Source organism: Nuphar pumila, chromosome 7 (assembly GCF_984573655.1).
Source record: "Nuphar pumila chromosome 7, dmNupPumi1.hap1.1, whole genome shotgun sequence".
NCBI classification, from domain to species: domain Eukaryota; kingdom Viridiplantae; phylum Streptophyta; class Magnoliopsida; order Nymphaeales; family Nymphaeaceae; genus Nuphar; species Nuphar pumila.
The window spans coordinates 79,287,255-79,303,024 of record NC_143255.1 but is presented as its reverse complement, the minus strand read 5'-3'; the positions used below and the strand labels follow the sequence as shown (position 1 = coordinate 79,303,024).

The window sequence follows — 15,770 nt, the reverse complement described above, 5'->3', positions numbered from 1 at the left end:
TTTATCTAGTTAAAGGTTAAAAAAAAAAAAAAAAAAAAAATTGAATTTTCATTAAAAATTAAATGGGGTGTTACAATTATGGTATCAGAGCCAGACAAAAAAGTAGTAGTCATGACAGCCTCGACGGTCTGCCATCACTCTGTAAGTATATAATTTAAATATATCCACTAAAATTGTGCTTGGTTTGGCCATATTTAACATTAATCGAGTATCTGCAAACCACTACGTTATGGAATAACTATAACACTAAATTTTTTTATGTCTATGCCAATTAGATGGCATGGGCTAACAGGTGCAACGATATTCTCGAGACACTGCAAAACCTGGCTGGAGTGGTGGGCCAACAGGCCACAGCAATGCAACAAATGGGCACTAACTTACAACAAGTGGCCCATGACAAATCGAATGCAATCGGGACCATGTCGTACAAGAAATTCATGGATATGGATCCACCTGCGTTTCTAGGAAAGACCGATCCTGAAGCAGCGGAGTCCTGGGTGCGGGAAATAGAGAGGATTTTTCGAGTATTGGAAGTTCCGGCCGAACGACAGGTAGATTTTGGCACATATCGCCTGAAGGAACATGCAGAGAAGTGGTGGGAAACCACCCGTGCAGTGAAGTTTCAGAATGGACCCGTGACATGGCCGCAGTTCGTGGAAGTGTTTAACAACACCTACTTTCCGAAACACGAGAGAACCAAGAAGATGCAGGAATTTCTCGACCTGCAACAAGGAGAAAGGACATTGGCAGAATACATCACGAAGTTTCACAGCCTAGAGCGTTATTGTCCCAATGTATACACGACGGACGAAGACCGGGCAATGAAATTTGCCCGAGGACTGAAAGCAGGACTCAAAAATCGCCTGTATACACGAGGGCCAAAAACCCTCGATGAGGCTATTCAGGTAAAACACAACTAATAGATAATTGATGGAAAAAAAAATTCCTAACTTATATCGGTGAATGTCACCAACCCAGGTTGCTACATTACTTGAGGATGATTGGAAGGAAGGACAGAAGTTCCAGAAGAATCGCCCTGGAGTGCAAAAGCCAGAATTCAAGAAGAGGTTCAGTGGGAAAAAGTTCCACCCCTATGCTAAGAAACCAAGGCATTCCGGAGAAAATAAAACGGTTCAGACCCAAGGCCAGCGATGCCAGAAATGCAACCGTTTCCATCCGGGACAACAATGCCCTCGAGAGACTGGCGGCTGCCTTTACTGTGGAAAACTGGGGCACTATATCAGGGAGTGCCGCAAGAAACAGGCAGATGATGCAAAAAGGGCAAGTGGAGGTCAACAACCACAATCACAGCTGCAGACACCGCCATCTCAGCAAGCAAATCAGAAGAAGATGGTCGGGAGAGTTTATGCGACCTCTGCAGAAGAACTTCAGAAGGGCGATTTGGTCCAAGGTACAGTTCTCATATCTGGACAAGCCGCTTTAGTACTCTTTGATTGTGGAGCAACACATTCTTTCATATCTGTTAATTTTGCTAAACAACTTAGGGCACCCACTGAATCACTGAAGCATGAATTGGTAGTTTATAATCCCATCGGGTTCAATGAACCATGTGTAAATTACATGCCAAACATACCAGTCGTGTTAGGAGAACAAACACTGCTTGCAAACCTAATCCTACTCGATATGACGGAATATGATGTCATATTAGGTATGGATTGGTTGTATGAACACTATGCCAGAATCTTGTGTAGAGAAGGTAGGGTGATCATATCCCGACCGAACGAACCAGAAGTTGGGTTTCGCCTTTCGAGACCAATCATCAAGCAGCGGATGATATCGGCCTTAAGAGCAAATAAGTATGTCCAGAGGGGAGATACTGCTTTCCTAGTAAACATAACTGGAGGTGAAGTTAAAGTCCAGATTCACGATCTGGATATCGTCAGAGACTTTTCCGATGTGTTTCCGGATGAACTACCGGGGATACCTCCACCTCGAGAAGTGGAATTCGGAATTGACTTGGTACCAGGTACCAAGCCAATCTCCAGAGCACCTTACCGAATGGCGCCAGCAGAATTGGAAGAATTAAAGAGACAACTTCAAGAACTGATGGATCGAGGGTTCGTAAGACCAAGCATATCACCATGGGGAGCACCCGTGTTGTTCGTGAAAAAGAAGGATGGATCCATGAGACTCTGTATTGATTACAGGATGCTCAATCAAGCGACAGTGAAAAACAAATATCCATTACCTCGCATTGAGGATCTATTTGATCAATTAAGGAATGCTAAAGTCTTCTCAAAGATCGACTTGAGATCTGGCTATCATCAGTTGAGAATTAAAGATGAAGATATTCCAAAATCAGCTTTCCGCACTAGGTACGGCCACTATGAATTCGTCGTGATGCCTTTTGGACTCACGAATGCCCCTGCTGCCTTCATGGACTTGATGAATAGAGTCTTTAGACCATACTTGGACACTTTTGTCATTGTTTTCATTGACGACATATTGATATACTCAGAAAGTGTGAATGAACATCGAGAGCATTTAAGGACTGTACTGGAGACTCTACGAGAACACCAGTTGTATGCCAAATTTTCAAAGTGCGAGTTCTGGCTCGACCAAGTTATGTTCCTTGGACATGTTATCTCCAAGGACGGTGTTTCGGTGGATCCAGCAAAGGTGGAGGCTGTAACTAATTGGGCTCCACCAAAGAATGTTAGCGAGATCAGGAGTTTTCTCGGGTTGGCAGGATATTATAGGCGGTTTATTCAAGATTTCTCCAGAATTGCGATGCCAATGACGAAGCTCTTACGAAAAGGTGTGAAGTTCGTTTGGAGCGAAAAATGTGAAGAGAGTTTTCAGACCCTCAAGACAAAACTGACTACAGCCCCTGTGCTGACGTTACCCTCGGGAAGCGGTGGATTTGTGGTATATACTGACGCTTCGGGTATCGGATTGGGTTGTGTATTAATGCAACATGACAAGGTCATAGCATATGCGTCAAGGCAGTTGAAGACCCATGAGAGGAATTATCCTACACATGACCTGGAGTTAGCAGCAGTAGTGTTCGCTCTTAAAGTATGGAGGCATTACCTATATGGTAAGCAATTCGAAATATTTACAGATCATAAGAGTTTAAAATATTTGTTTTCGCAAAAAGAATTAAATATGAGACAACGGAGATGGCTCGAATTCATAAAAGATTATGAGTTCACCCTTTACTACCATCCAGGAAAAGCGAACGTCGTAGCAGATGCTCTCAGTCGAAAGTCGGGCGGTGGATTGGCCAGTTTAATAAATATAGAATGGAAGTTGATAGAAGACCTTGCAGAATGGAGTCCATTCACAACAAGCTCCGGCACAATAAAAGTGAATAATCTCACTATACAACCAGAATTCAAAGAGAAGGTGATAGCAAAGCAGAAGGAAGATCCTCAGTACGGGAAGATGGAGACACTGGTTCAACAAGAAGATAATGAATTCAGGCGAAGAGAGGATGGAAGCATATGGATGCGAAAAAGACTATGGGTCCCCAGCGACCCAGAGTTGAGAGAAGAATTACTAGGTGAAGCCCACAAAAGCAAATACACCATTCACCCGGGAAGTACAAAAATGTTCAAGGATCTACAACGCGGATATTGGTGGAACGGAATGAAACGCGATATCGCTAGATACGTCGCGAAATGTTTGACTTGCCAACAAGTCAAGATTGAACATCAGAGACCCGGAGGTATGATGCAATTGATGGAAATTCCTCAATGGAAGTGGGAGAACATAACCATGGACTTCATAATGGGATTACCCCGTACACGGAGAAAACATGATGCCATTTGGGTCATCGTCGATAGACTAACCAAATCGGCACATTTTCTGCCGATGAGGAAGGGTCAATCATTGGAAAGCTTGACGGAGTTGTACATTCAAGAGATAGTCAGATTGCATGGAGTACCAATCTTCATTATTTCCGATCGAGATCCTCGATTCACTTCTCGATTGTGGCGACAACTTCAGTCTGCGCTGGGTACCAAATTAAAGTTTAGTACAGCTTTTCACCCCCAGACGGACGGACAATCAGAAAGGACCATACAAACATTGGAAGATATGTTGAGGGCTTGCATGTTGGATTGGAAAGGTGAGTGGGATACTCACGTGGTGCTAGCAGAGTTCGCATACAACAATAGTTACCATGCAAGCATCGGAATGGCACCGTTTGAAGCTCTGTATGGGCGACCTTGTAGATCGCCAGTACATTGGAATGAGGTGGGAGAGAGAACAATTGAATCCCCTATAATACTCCAACATTATACAGAACAAATCCAAAAGATCCAGCATAGACTGCGTGCCGCTCAAAGTCGACAAAAGAGTTACGCGGATCAGCGACGCAGAGAGCTAGCATTTGAAGTTGGAGAAAGGATATTTGTGAAAGTATCACCAACCAAGAGTGTTTTTCGGTTTGGTAAGAAGGGAAAGCTTAGTCCTCGATATGTAGGACCATTCAGCATATTAGAGAGGATCGGCGAAACGGCATATCGAGTGGAATTACCTCTGCAATTCGCAAACATTCACAATGTATTTCACATATCAATGTTGCGAAAGTATGTGCCAGATCCCTCCCATGTGATACAATTCAAGGATCTACAGGTACAAGAGGACTTGACGGTAGAGGAGCGACCCGTGGAAATCGTAGATCATCGTGAAAGAGTGATGAGAAATAAGACCATCACATTAGTTAAAGTTCGCTGGCAACACCATGGGCTCGAAGAATGTACCTGGGAGCCCGAAGAAGCAATGAAAGAGAGATACCCTTACCTGTTTGTATCTAACGTGTAACGAATTTCGCGGACGAAATTTCTTTTTTTGGGGGAAAGGATGTAAAGCCCACAAAATTTCGACAATTATCAAATTTAATAAAGGTTATAATTGTTGGAAATGGATTCGTCAAAGGTTATAATTTCAACTACATTCGCAAAATATATCTCGACAGTATCACCTCTTGCGATTATCGCCCATCACTGAAGTAGTTTTAGTTGAAAAGAAGTACAACCAAGTAAGAATTGGCGCACTGGAATGGTGGGTTGCCTCAACAGGAAGAGAGTGTGGTTCGAAACCCCATGGACACCCGAATATTTTTAGAAAATGCTATTTTTGTAAAATGCATCAAAAGAGGACAAATGGGTTAATGTTGCAAAGTATTGCAACGAAAAACAACCTGGTGCAATGGTGGGGCTAGTTACCCATTCGGATGGAGATCTCAGTTCAAAACCCCAGGGCACCAATAATAAAGAACATTTTTTTTATATAAAGGATTAACGATTTTTTTTATTTTCCCCTCTCTCAAATTGGGCGTTTCAACTTCCCATTTAAGGTGACTTAAATGGGGAAAGGGTGACGCCCACAGGAAAGAACGGCTGGGCGTTTTTCCCAACTGGGAAACCCAACCAAGTAACAAAAAAAAAAAAATAATAATAATAAATAATAAATAAATAATAAATCAAGGTGTAAATAAATGAGGAATTTAATTCTGAAGAAGGGGCGATTTTTTTTAGGAAAGGCTGAACGTTGGGCCACCTTGGAAGCCCAACAGTCCAGCAATTGGGAAGGCTGCAATAAAAACCATATTGATTTTACGTTTTTTTTTAGGAAAACCCTACAACAATTAACGAGGTATCTTGGAACCCAAGGCCTCTTGCTCTCACGCCCCCTTCAGCCCAAACGTGTGACCCTCCTTCCCTCTCCCCTTCAGTCCAACCAGCTGAACGATTTCCCATATTGAGTACCTCACCATTGATTCCGGCGAGGAGCTCGCACGTGGGTATCCAACATCCGCGAGTAGGGCGAACATTTTTCCGGTGGATTCACGCTCACACGAGGTAAGGGATACACAACTAAGTACATTATTTGCAATGTAATGTGTTCCTAAACCATATAATGGATTTGTTATTCGGTAGTTCAAACACTCCCATTAAACCGAGTAACCATTAGACCTAAAAAGAAAAAAAAAAATAATACTGCATTGACATTGAATGATATTGAGATCTAAGTTATTAGAGGAAATATAAAGATATATCCTGTGAAAAGATTGTTTAAACATGTTATACACAGGTCCTGAACATAGATTTAGACGTTAGGGAACAAAACACACCCAGCGTGATCTGTTCAATTGGTTGGACTGCGTGTGAGGAAATGAAAGCAAAAAAAAAAAAAAAAAAAATATTTCTGGGTAGATTTATTAGTCGTACCTAATCTTTTGTTTCTTCTAGTTGTTGTTCCATATGCCTCTCACGTTCATTGAGGGCTGCCAGCAAACCAATGATGTAATGGGTCTGTATAATCAAGTCTGCATATCCCTAAGAATTTCCTTTTTAATTTACACATCTTTGAAACTATGGTTATAGACGTGCATGATGGCTGCTCTCTAACTAGGTGAAGGCACAAATCAGACCAATCAATCTACACACTTTCAACTATAGATTTGCACCCACCATCATGAGACCTCTTATTTCAACGTATGGAAGAGGATTGTAATTGGAATATCACATGCTTGGACTACGTAAACTTAGTCTAATTACATAATGTTCATAGATTTCATTGTGATAACACCATTTAGCAAATAAATGAGTTCATACATATGGATCTGTACCATGGTGGGATGCTTCATACCACATGTCAAGTCACCTAATTAATCCAGCAATTATATATATATATATATATATATATGTATATATATATATATATTGGTAGGATTATTGCATAGGACTCACAAATAGGTAATTACGTAAGCAATGTGTGTATTATTGTTCAAGCATATGATTATACACGTTCAATTCTATAAAAAAAAAATGTTGGATCAAAAATGGATTGGGGTGTCGACTCGACTTCAATTCATGTTTCCCTTTTTGCTGGGACATTTGGTGATCATATCTGATTATGAGGATCGATCTAATCCAGCTTGAGATCAGCAAACGCTGAACTAACGATAGTGGTTATAGCAGGGGATGCTACATCTTATCGATGCTTCAGTTATGGTTCGTTGGGTAGTACAGGAGACTAGTGTCTGTTAGCCTCTTGCCTGTTGATGCCACTAGTGCAAGGCCAATGGCCATGGTGTGTGGCAGGGCACCTTGCGCTCTGTTGAGCCTAATCGATTGGGGGGTCATATTGACTTCAGCCATGGCATATTACAATTGTCGATGGGGTACTGCACGACCAAAACAAAAACATAGGGGCAGAATCTAGCCGGATTGGACTAGGGCGTTGGATAGGGTAGTAGTTGCTACTACCATGTTGTGATTGGTCCTGACAATAGTTAGTAGATAGCACCTTTTAATAAGAAAAATTTCATGTGAGTGCCATTATGGGGATTCGTTGCATAATCACCAATAAATTTTCTAGTTACGCGTCATCACTCACATATGAAAAGAATATTCATGGCAACAGTTGAAAATTTAGCACTCAAGCTCACTACAGTAGATTAGTATGACCTGTCATTAATGAAATTAATGAAGAAACACACACACACACACACACACACACATATATATATATATATATATATATATATATATATATATATATAAAGATATATGTATATATATATTGGGGTGAGATCTAGGGATACCATGAAAAGATATATGTTACCAGCTCTTTCCGAAATTTGGGCTCAGGTTGGAGCTTGAATTATATGTCGAGAAAAGACATAAGAATCATGACTACAGTGTGTATATCTCGAGTTAGAATTTTGAATTATATGCCATGGGAAAGATAAGAATTTTGAGAACCAACTAACACAAGAAATCTTGGTCGGGTCAACTGAGCATAGAATAAAGGTGAGAAAATAAAGAAAGATAATAAGTGTGAGAACTGGGTATACCAAAAAGGGTATATGTTACCGGTTTCTCAATGGGTTTCTGGGTACACCACGACGGTGTATGTTACTGGATTCCCGGGTTCTGGGTACACTGGATCACAGTGTATGTTACCAGACCCATGGTCCACTTTGGAGAGAGTGGATGGTACACACTCCGTAGGACATACCTGTATTGTGAGAGCGAGGCGTCTCACCCGGTCCCCAATCCTCGGAGTTAGGGGACCAGGACCACCAGTGAGTCCTAGGTGGTGAGTCCAAGTCTTCTGCAGAAGAGTTATGGGTGCATCCAATGTTAGTCTTGCCAATTGGGGATCTCTCTCGGTCGAGCACCGCGCCCCTTTTGGGTATCCGTACGGCTAGTTATACGGATCGTATGAACCTCCGTATAATCTCGGTCCGCTACGATGTCGAATGCCTGTGCGTACCCACAGGGTAAGAATGAACTGAAATTTAAAAAAAAAAAAAAAAAAAATGTGGTATTAACTAATGGGACCGATAGGAGTTCTTGTGAAATAAACATGGAAAACTAAAATCATAGAATTCTCTTACTCAGAAATCACTTCAGACATGATGGTCTTAAAAAGAAAAGCATGTTGACATAAGTACTAAATTTCGGTTAAATCAAAGTTCATACATACTTGTTCACATGACACTGCACATATGTAATTTAGTCTGTATCACTTACTCAGACAGTGGTAGTCTGATTCCTTTGTGGTTTACTATTTTCAGGTGAAGACATAAATGCACAATCAGAGTGAGGGCGGTGGCATCGTCAGGCGATCATGGCACTACTACTTTTCTGTTTAATGTTTCTGGATATTTCAACTTGATGTAATAAACTTTGTTCTGATGGAATGAGATTGAAGTTCTTAGTAGCTCCTCATTTATCTAGTTAAAGGTTAAAAAAAAAAAAAAAAAAAAAATTGAATTTTCATTAAAAATTAAATGGGGTGTTACATGGCTAGCATCCAGAACTCATCGATGATGGCTTCATCAATCTTCTTTGGTTCGAGTTGAGAAATGAATGCCATATTTGCAATCCGTTCTAGCTGAGCTCTAGTCTGAACCCCTGTGTCAGTTCTCCCAAAATCTGCTTTTGAGGATGATCTTTGATATCGACAAATGTTCTTTGATGATTATCTTCAGTAGACTTAGCTGTGTTATCTAAAAATAAATCTGTACTTTCAACATCATCATCGTTAGTTTGCTTATGAACAGATTGATCAATAGATTCACAGAAACTAACATGCATAGATTCTTCAATAGACTTAGAACTCTTATTGAAAACCCTATATGCTTTACTATGACTTGAATATCCTAAAAACATGCCTTCAATAGATTTAGCATCAAATTTATCTAGGCTATCTTTTGTGTTTAGGATAAAGCATTTACACCCAAAGACTTTGAAATAGTCTATTCTTGGAGTTCTGTCATAGAATAGTTTATAGGGAGTTTTATTTAATAAGGGTCTAATGAGAACTCTATTTGTTATGTAGCATGCAGTATTAACAGCTTCTGCCCAAAAAAATTTAGCAAGATTATTGTGTTGGAGCATAGTTCTAGCAGATTCCTGAAGGGTTCTATTCTTTCTTTCTACTACACCATTTTGAGGTGCAGCTCTAGGAAAGACAAAGTTATGAGAAATACCATGCAAGTTACAAAAATTTTCAAAAAGTTCATTTTCAAATTCTCCTCCATGGTCACTACGGATTTTAACAATAGAACAAGATTTTTCATTTTGTAATTTTTTGCATAAAATTTCAAATTGACAAAACGTATCACTTTTGTTTTTCAAAAATATTACCCAAGTAAATCTTGAGTAGTCATCTACAATGACAAAAACGTATTTATTGTGATTATGACTATCTACTCTAGAAGGACCAAAGAGATCCAGGTGGAGAAGCTCTAGAGGTTGTTTGAAATGATATTTTTTGATTTAAAAGATGATTTAGACAGTTTTCCTAATTGACATGCATCACAAAAATAATCTTTTTTAAAAGATATTTTGGGTAACCCACGTACTAACTTATCTTTAGCTAATTTAGACATGTACTTAGAATTGACATGACCCATTCTCATGTTCCATAAATGTTGAGAGTCATTATTAGCTATGAGGCAATGTTCTGTGATGTTTTCTAGGTATAGTTCATATATATTATTTTTTCGTATACCTTTTAAGATAATATTTTCGTTGGTGTCTGCTATAAGACAAGCATTATGATTAAAGCTAACATTATAACCTGTATCACACATTTGACTAATACTAAGAAGGTTATGTTTTAAGCCTTTAACCAGAAGACCGTCTTTGATAAGAGGTTTATCTATATTTCCAATATTACCAATACCTATTATCAAACCTTTGTTGTTATCACCAAAGGTGACCGTTCCTCCTTCTTTTTTATGAAGAACAGCAAAGAGGTCTGAATGTCCAGTCATGTGTTTTGAACATCCACTGTCTAGTATCCATCTGTTCTTCTTGTTTGGAGCCTGCAAAACATTAAGTAAAATTTCTTTTTGGTACCCAGTCGGGTCCCTTTTTGTTAGACTTTGGAACCCATATCCATTTAGATTTGGGTTTGTCTACAGCCTTAGAGGAGTTCAAGATAAAATTATAATACTCCTTTTTAGGTTCAAAAGAACTTTTCACAAACGTGGTCTTTTGATTCATACAAAAAGGCTTGTTAAAATGAGAGTAGCCAATACCATTCTTGTAAAAAGACACTTTTTGAGAGGATAGGAGTTTAACCAAGTTCTCTTTTCCTTTAGTAAACTTGAAAACCGTTTTCATAAGGTTCTCAGTTTTACTTTTTAATTCTGAAATTTCTACTTGCAAATTTTTAGTATTGGAGCTGGTAGAAGAGATTTCAGAAGTAATAAGAAGATTTTTCTTTTGTAACTCAGAATTTTTAATACTGAGTTTTTCATTTTTCAAAATGAGCTCTAGATTCTCAGATTTCAACTGTTTATTTTTTAGAATCATTTTCCTTGATTCTTCAAAAAGTTCCTGAAAAGCATTTTGCAGTTCTTCAAAGGAGAAATCAAGAGATTCACTTATAGAGCTTTCTGCCATGAAGCTTCATCATCATTTGACTCGTCACTGGTGGATGGTTCTGAATCATCCCATTGAGCATGCAGAGCCTTTTCTTGAAGAACCTTTTCTTTGGTTCCTCAGTCTTGGATTTTTCTTTTGAGAAGAGGACAGTCACGTCTCAGGTGACCTGGCTTATTACACTGGTAGCACATAGAATCTTCTTTTGGGTCTTTTCTTTCTTTGTGCTTGTTTGGAAGCCGGTTCCTTCTCATAAAGCGCTGGAATTTTCTGGTGAGTAGCGCAATCTCAGTTTCTTTTTCTGAGTCCTCATCCTCAGAAAGGGCTTGGAAGGCTAGATTTTTCTTCAAAGGTTGTTCTTCTTCCCTTCTTTCCTTCATATAGACTTCATATGCCATAAGATTGCCTATTAAATCGTCCAGGGTAAGTTTGGACAAATCTTGAGCTTCTTCAATAGCAGTAGTCTTTTTCTCCCAATCAGTTATGAGAGATCTCAAGATTTTCTTCACCTTTTCTGTCTGAGAGTGAGTTACACCCAAAGATTTCAGATCGTTGGTGATGTTGGTGAATCTAGTGAACATCTCTGTGATCGGTTCATCTTTGTTCATTTTGAACAACTCATATTTTCTAACAAGAGATGAGATTTTGGCTTCTTTCACTTTGTTGGTTCCTTCATGAATAACCTCCAAAGAATGCCAAATATCATATGCAGATTTACATATAGATATTCTATTGAATTCATTCTGATCGATGGCACAATATAAGGCATTCATAGCCTTTGCATTTAGGTTTGCCATTTTCTTTTCTTCATCAGACCATAAGTTATAGTCTGCGGAAGGAGATGTGTATGGATGCTCAACAATTTTTTATACAACAAAATCTATGGATTTGAGAAATATAGCCATTCTGCACTTCCAGTATCCATAGTTGGAGCCGTTGAAGAAAGGAGAATGAGATGCGTGTTGACCTTCAATATCACGAGCATAAGAGGTAGATGCCATATGTGCTGGAAGACTTGTCATGTCGAAACCAGCAAACCTGCTCTGATACCAAATGAAATTCCACTAGAGGGGGGGTGAATAGTGAAATACGATGCAAGTAGATATAATAAAAAATAAAGCAATAAGGCACAACACAATAAACTCAGGATTTATACTGGTTCGGTCAAAACCCTGACCTACATCCAGTCCCCAAGCAAACCACTTAAGTTTTCCACTATAACATCCGAGTCACCGGATAAATAGTACAACACCCTCTTCCTTAGAGGTCTTCTTCTCTCAACAGAGAAGGACAACACCCTCTTACACAGAGGTCTTCTTCTCTCAACAGAGAAGGGCAACACCCTCTTTCTCAGAGGTCTAATTCTTTCAATAAAGAAGGAATACAGTGAATAACAGAAAGTTACAATACTTCCTATAGAACCTTCAGGATGATATGAATGCACGAATGAAGGATTCTCAAAATGTTCTGTTTGTCACTCAGAAGATACTCTTTGTCAAAGAGTTGTTTTTGACTTTTTCTCTTTCTTTTTCTAGGCTCTCTTTCAAATATTGAATAGGTATTTTTCTCGTTGTAAGCTCACTTGTCTATTCCATTTCCTTCTGTCTTGAATAGTTCATTTGAGTGTGTATTTATAGCTTAAAAAAATAGTCGTTGGCTTTTTGAAATCGTAGCCTTTTTGAGATGTGAAATGTCATGTCATTTTAAAGACATCTTTAGAGAAATTCGAGAAAGTCTTCTTTCCATAAAAGTAAAATATAAGGTACACTTGTCGTTGTAATATTTTAGGTAATACATATTTTATGTAAAAAGTCTATTTCTTACAATAGTACATTGAACGTTGGATTGTAGGTTGTCATGTGGTTTTGTCTTTATCCTAATTAATGATTTGTGGTACATAGGTACTTCTTTACTTTAAATGAGTGTAAGTACAATAAATGCTTTGAGATATTTATTTGTACATAGTCATGTCAAGAGTTTTCTTTATGTTGTGTTTTTCAAAGTCTACAGAGAGAATGAAGACTATAAGTAAGTCGACATTCTTGAGAAGGATATTTAACAAGGATTCTTTACAGAAGGTATTTAATGCTATACAAAGAGAATGATGACTTCAAGTAAGTCGACATTCTACGAGTTTGTAAAAAAAGGTAACTAGAGTCTTTTCAAAACCAATATTATATTTGTTTTCTTTGTGTAGCCGATTTCATGTTTTGTCTTTTTCCTATCTTTGAAATCCTTTCTTTAAAGAAGGTAACTAGAGTCTTTTCAAAACCAATATTATATTTGTTTTCTTTGTGTAGCCGATTTCATGTTTTGTCTTTTTCCTATATTTGAAATCATTTCTTTTCATGTTGTCTTGTATATGATATAAGGTACAATTATTACATTTTGAAATCATGTCAAAATACCTTTTTCATAAAGGGTTGTAAGAAGGTACAATTATTTGTTTTCAAAAAGGAGCTTTTTGAAACTATCGTATACTTTTATGAGTGAGTATGTAATATGCAATATGCATCCTTCTGAAGGTTCTGTTACAAATGACTCTAAAGAAAAAAATCTTCAACTTGTGGAAGCCGATCTCTTTAGATGGTCTTTAGGAGTGCATGGCTCAACAAGCTTTTTCTTCAAGGAGTATGATTGCATCATAGTTGTACTTGAACAAGAGATCTCCATCATTTTGAGTGAGATATCCTTGCATCAAATACTCGTTAGATATATGGCAAAACATATCCAGTCATTATATAACATTTTTCAAGAAGACATATTATCATATCATATGAAATCAAATACGACAGTGTATCATATTATGTAACATCAAAACAGAGTTTCTCAACAGAGTTGTGATGCTGTAAACAATTCAAATCATGACACAAAGTCTAAAAATGCGTATATTGGTTGAGAAGGACTCCATTTGGATCCTATGACATATGTCCACTTGATGCTTTAACAAAACAGATATTTTCCCCACAAATTGGAAGAAACTTGATACTAGAAGAGATAAAACTTTTACAGCTAATCTTAAACATGAATGTCGGCAAACCATGTATATATACATATATATCTATATCTATCTATCTACTTATACATATGTATGTATATACACACACACACACACACACACACACACACACACACATATATATAAAGGATGGAAAAAGAGGGCGGTGAGACTCGTGATACAGTGATAAACAAGCTTGCAAATGGAAGGTGCACAAAGAGTTACACACAGATGACAATGTGTAAGTGCTGAAGGTGCAAAAGGGGATGGTGTATACACAATGGCAACCGGATTGCAGCCTAGTGCGTATATAGGTGCAGAAAGTTATAGCAAATATATGAGACAATGTATGTTCAAATGAGGTGCTGAAGATGACAGATACTTACCTCAACTAGCAATTGGAATCAGGCCTTAGGCTCTTGGTTCAGCACATCACGATCTGATATGATGAAATCCGTTCCTCCAACTACTTTGGGAGCGTTCAGGATTGTGGGAATGATGGCGATCAGGCTGATTTAAGTTTACAGATGCTGAAGTCATGTGAGATTTATGACCTGTAAAGAACAAGATAGAAAATTATCAGCATCATCTCCAGGCCGAGCTATGCAATGGAACTAAACCCACCATAGGACGAAAATGAACTTTCTTAGCAAGACAGAAGATGCTGTACTACAACTCAAGCTCCCCCATCGGGGGCCCTATTTGATGATTCAGCCATAGGCGATGGAAAATGTGAGAATTCATGAATCTGGTATAGAATGAAGGACCAGGAGCTCAATGTCTGAGATCAGACCACCTTGCTTCAGCCACTAGCTGCTAATGTCATATTAGCTTTGAACTGGAATTGCTACTGCGAATCTGAGTGAGGCTGGACGGGGCCTCAACATGATGAATACAGATTTAAAACCAGTGTCTAGATGTACTTCTCAACGATACTAGGAATCTGGTTTTAATTTAAATACATCGTGGATGGGTGCAAAGAACCTCACTCCAGCAAGAGCTTGGTAGGTACTTGCAGAAAACATATTGTGAGTGTTTTGCATCTTCTGTAATGACAATCTGGATGACCCAATTTAAGATGAAGCATGGTATTTAGCAACAAACCTCCACCAGAAACTAGTGTCATTGTCAATAGGTATATACTACTGGTGACACATGTACCATGCCAACCCTTAAGTACACATTTCTGGCTCATACATGATCAATTTTTTGATGGGGCTTGATGACAACTGACTCATTGGTTTGGGCCTACAGAATCCGACCGAATATAGGCAAGGTAATGGTTATTAACAAGATGCCATATATTATAACATATCAAATGCAATCATCATGCTTACAACCAACAAGTGCATGTGAATGAAAACATGAAAAATAATATTATCTGATGGCTGTAAACACAAACAAGTAAACTGAAGTATGAAGGAAAATCATGACATACATAGCATGGTAGCAATTGGTTTCATTTCAGGCAGTCAGCAAAAACAAATTTTGGATTGTATTTAGATGCTCAGAGTACCATGATGTTTACAGCATGAAGATATCTTAGACATATCTTTGAATTTTCATTTGATAGCAACCGCAAATAGACAATTAAATAATAACCCATTGTCACAAAATACACATATCCATAAGGAGAGTATTCCCAGTAATACAATAATAAGCTAGTCCCTTTAACAGACAGAGTGACAAGCTTCATACAAGAGACTCTAAGTAAACTGTCAAGTAATAAATGAAGTAAAGTATCATTGTCTAGAGTCAAATACAAAAGGAACAATTACTTCATTACCAAGTTCTTAATAATGAAATTTCTTACTTATCAATGATGACAAAAATTCCACAAAGAATGGAAGTGATTGCTACAAGCAGCCATCCAATCAGTTCTGAACAAGTTTCTA

General features: G+C 38.3%; 1 protein-coding gene across 1 annotated transcript; it reads left to right on the top strand.

Moving 5' to 3' along the window:
- Positions 1 to 275: 275 nt before the first annotated feature.
- Positions 276 to 8,586, top strand: LOC149832403 (uncharacterized). Its single transcript, XM_090013242.1, has 5 exons — positions 276 to 905; positions 979 to 1,987; positions 2,480 to 3,061; positions 3,194 to 3,691; positions 8,558 to 8,586. Exons 1-5 carry the CDS (start codon positions 276 to 278, stop codon positions 8,584 to 8,586), a joined length of 2,748 nt encoding a protein of 915 aa, XP_089869368.1.
- The last annotated feature ends 7,184 nt before the right edge of the window (positions 8,587 to 15,770 follow it).

Bases quoted from the DNA above. Each gene is read 5' to 3' on its own strand.
- LOC149832403 (XM_090013242.1), top strand. From the start codon at position 276: ATGGCATGGGCTAACAGGTGCAACGATATTCTCGAGACACTGCAAAAC. The intron at 906-978 runs GTAAAACACAAC...TCACCAACCCAG, and splicing joins CCCTCGATGAGGCTATTCAG to GTTGCTACATTACTTGAGGA. The intron at 3,692-8,557 runs GTATGATGCAAT...TACTATTTTCAG, and splicing joins TGAACATCAGAGACCCGGAG to GTGAAGACATAAATGCACAA.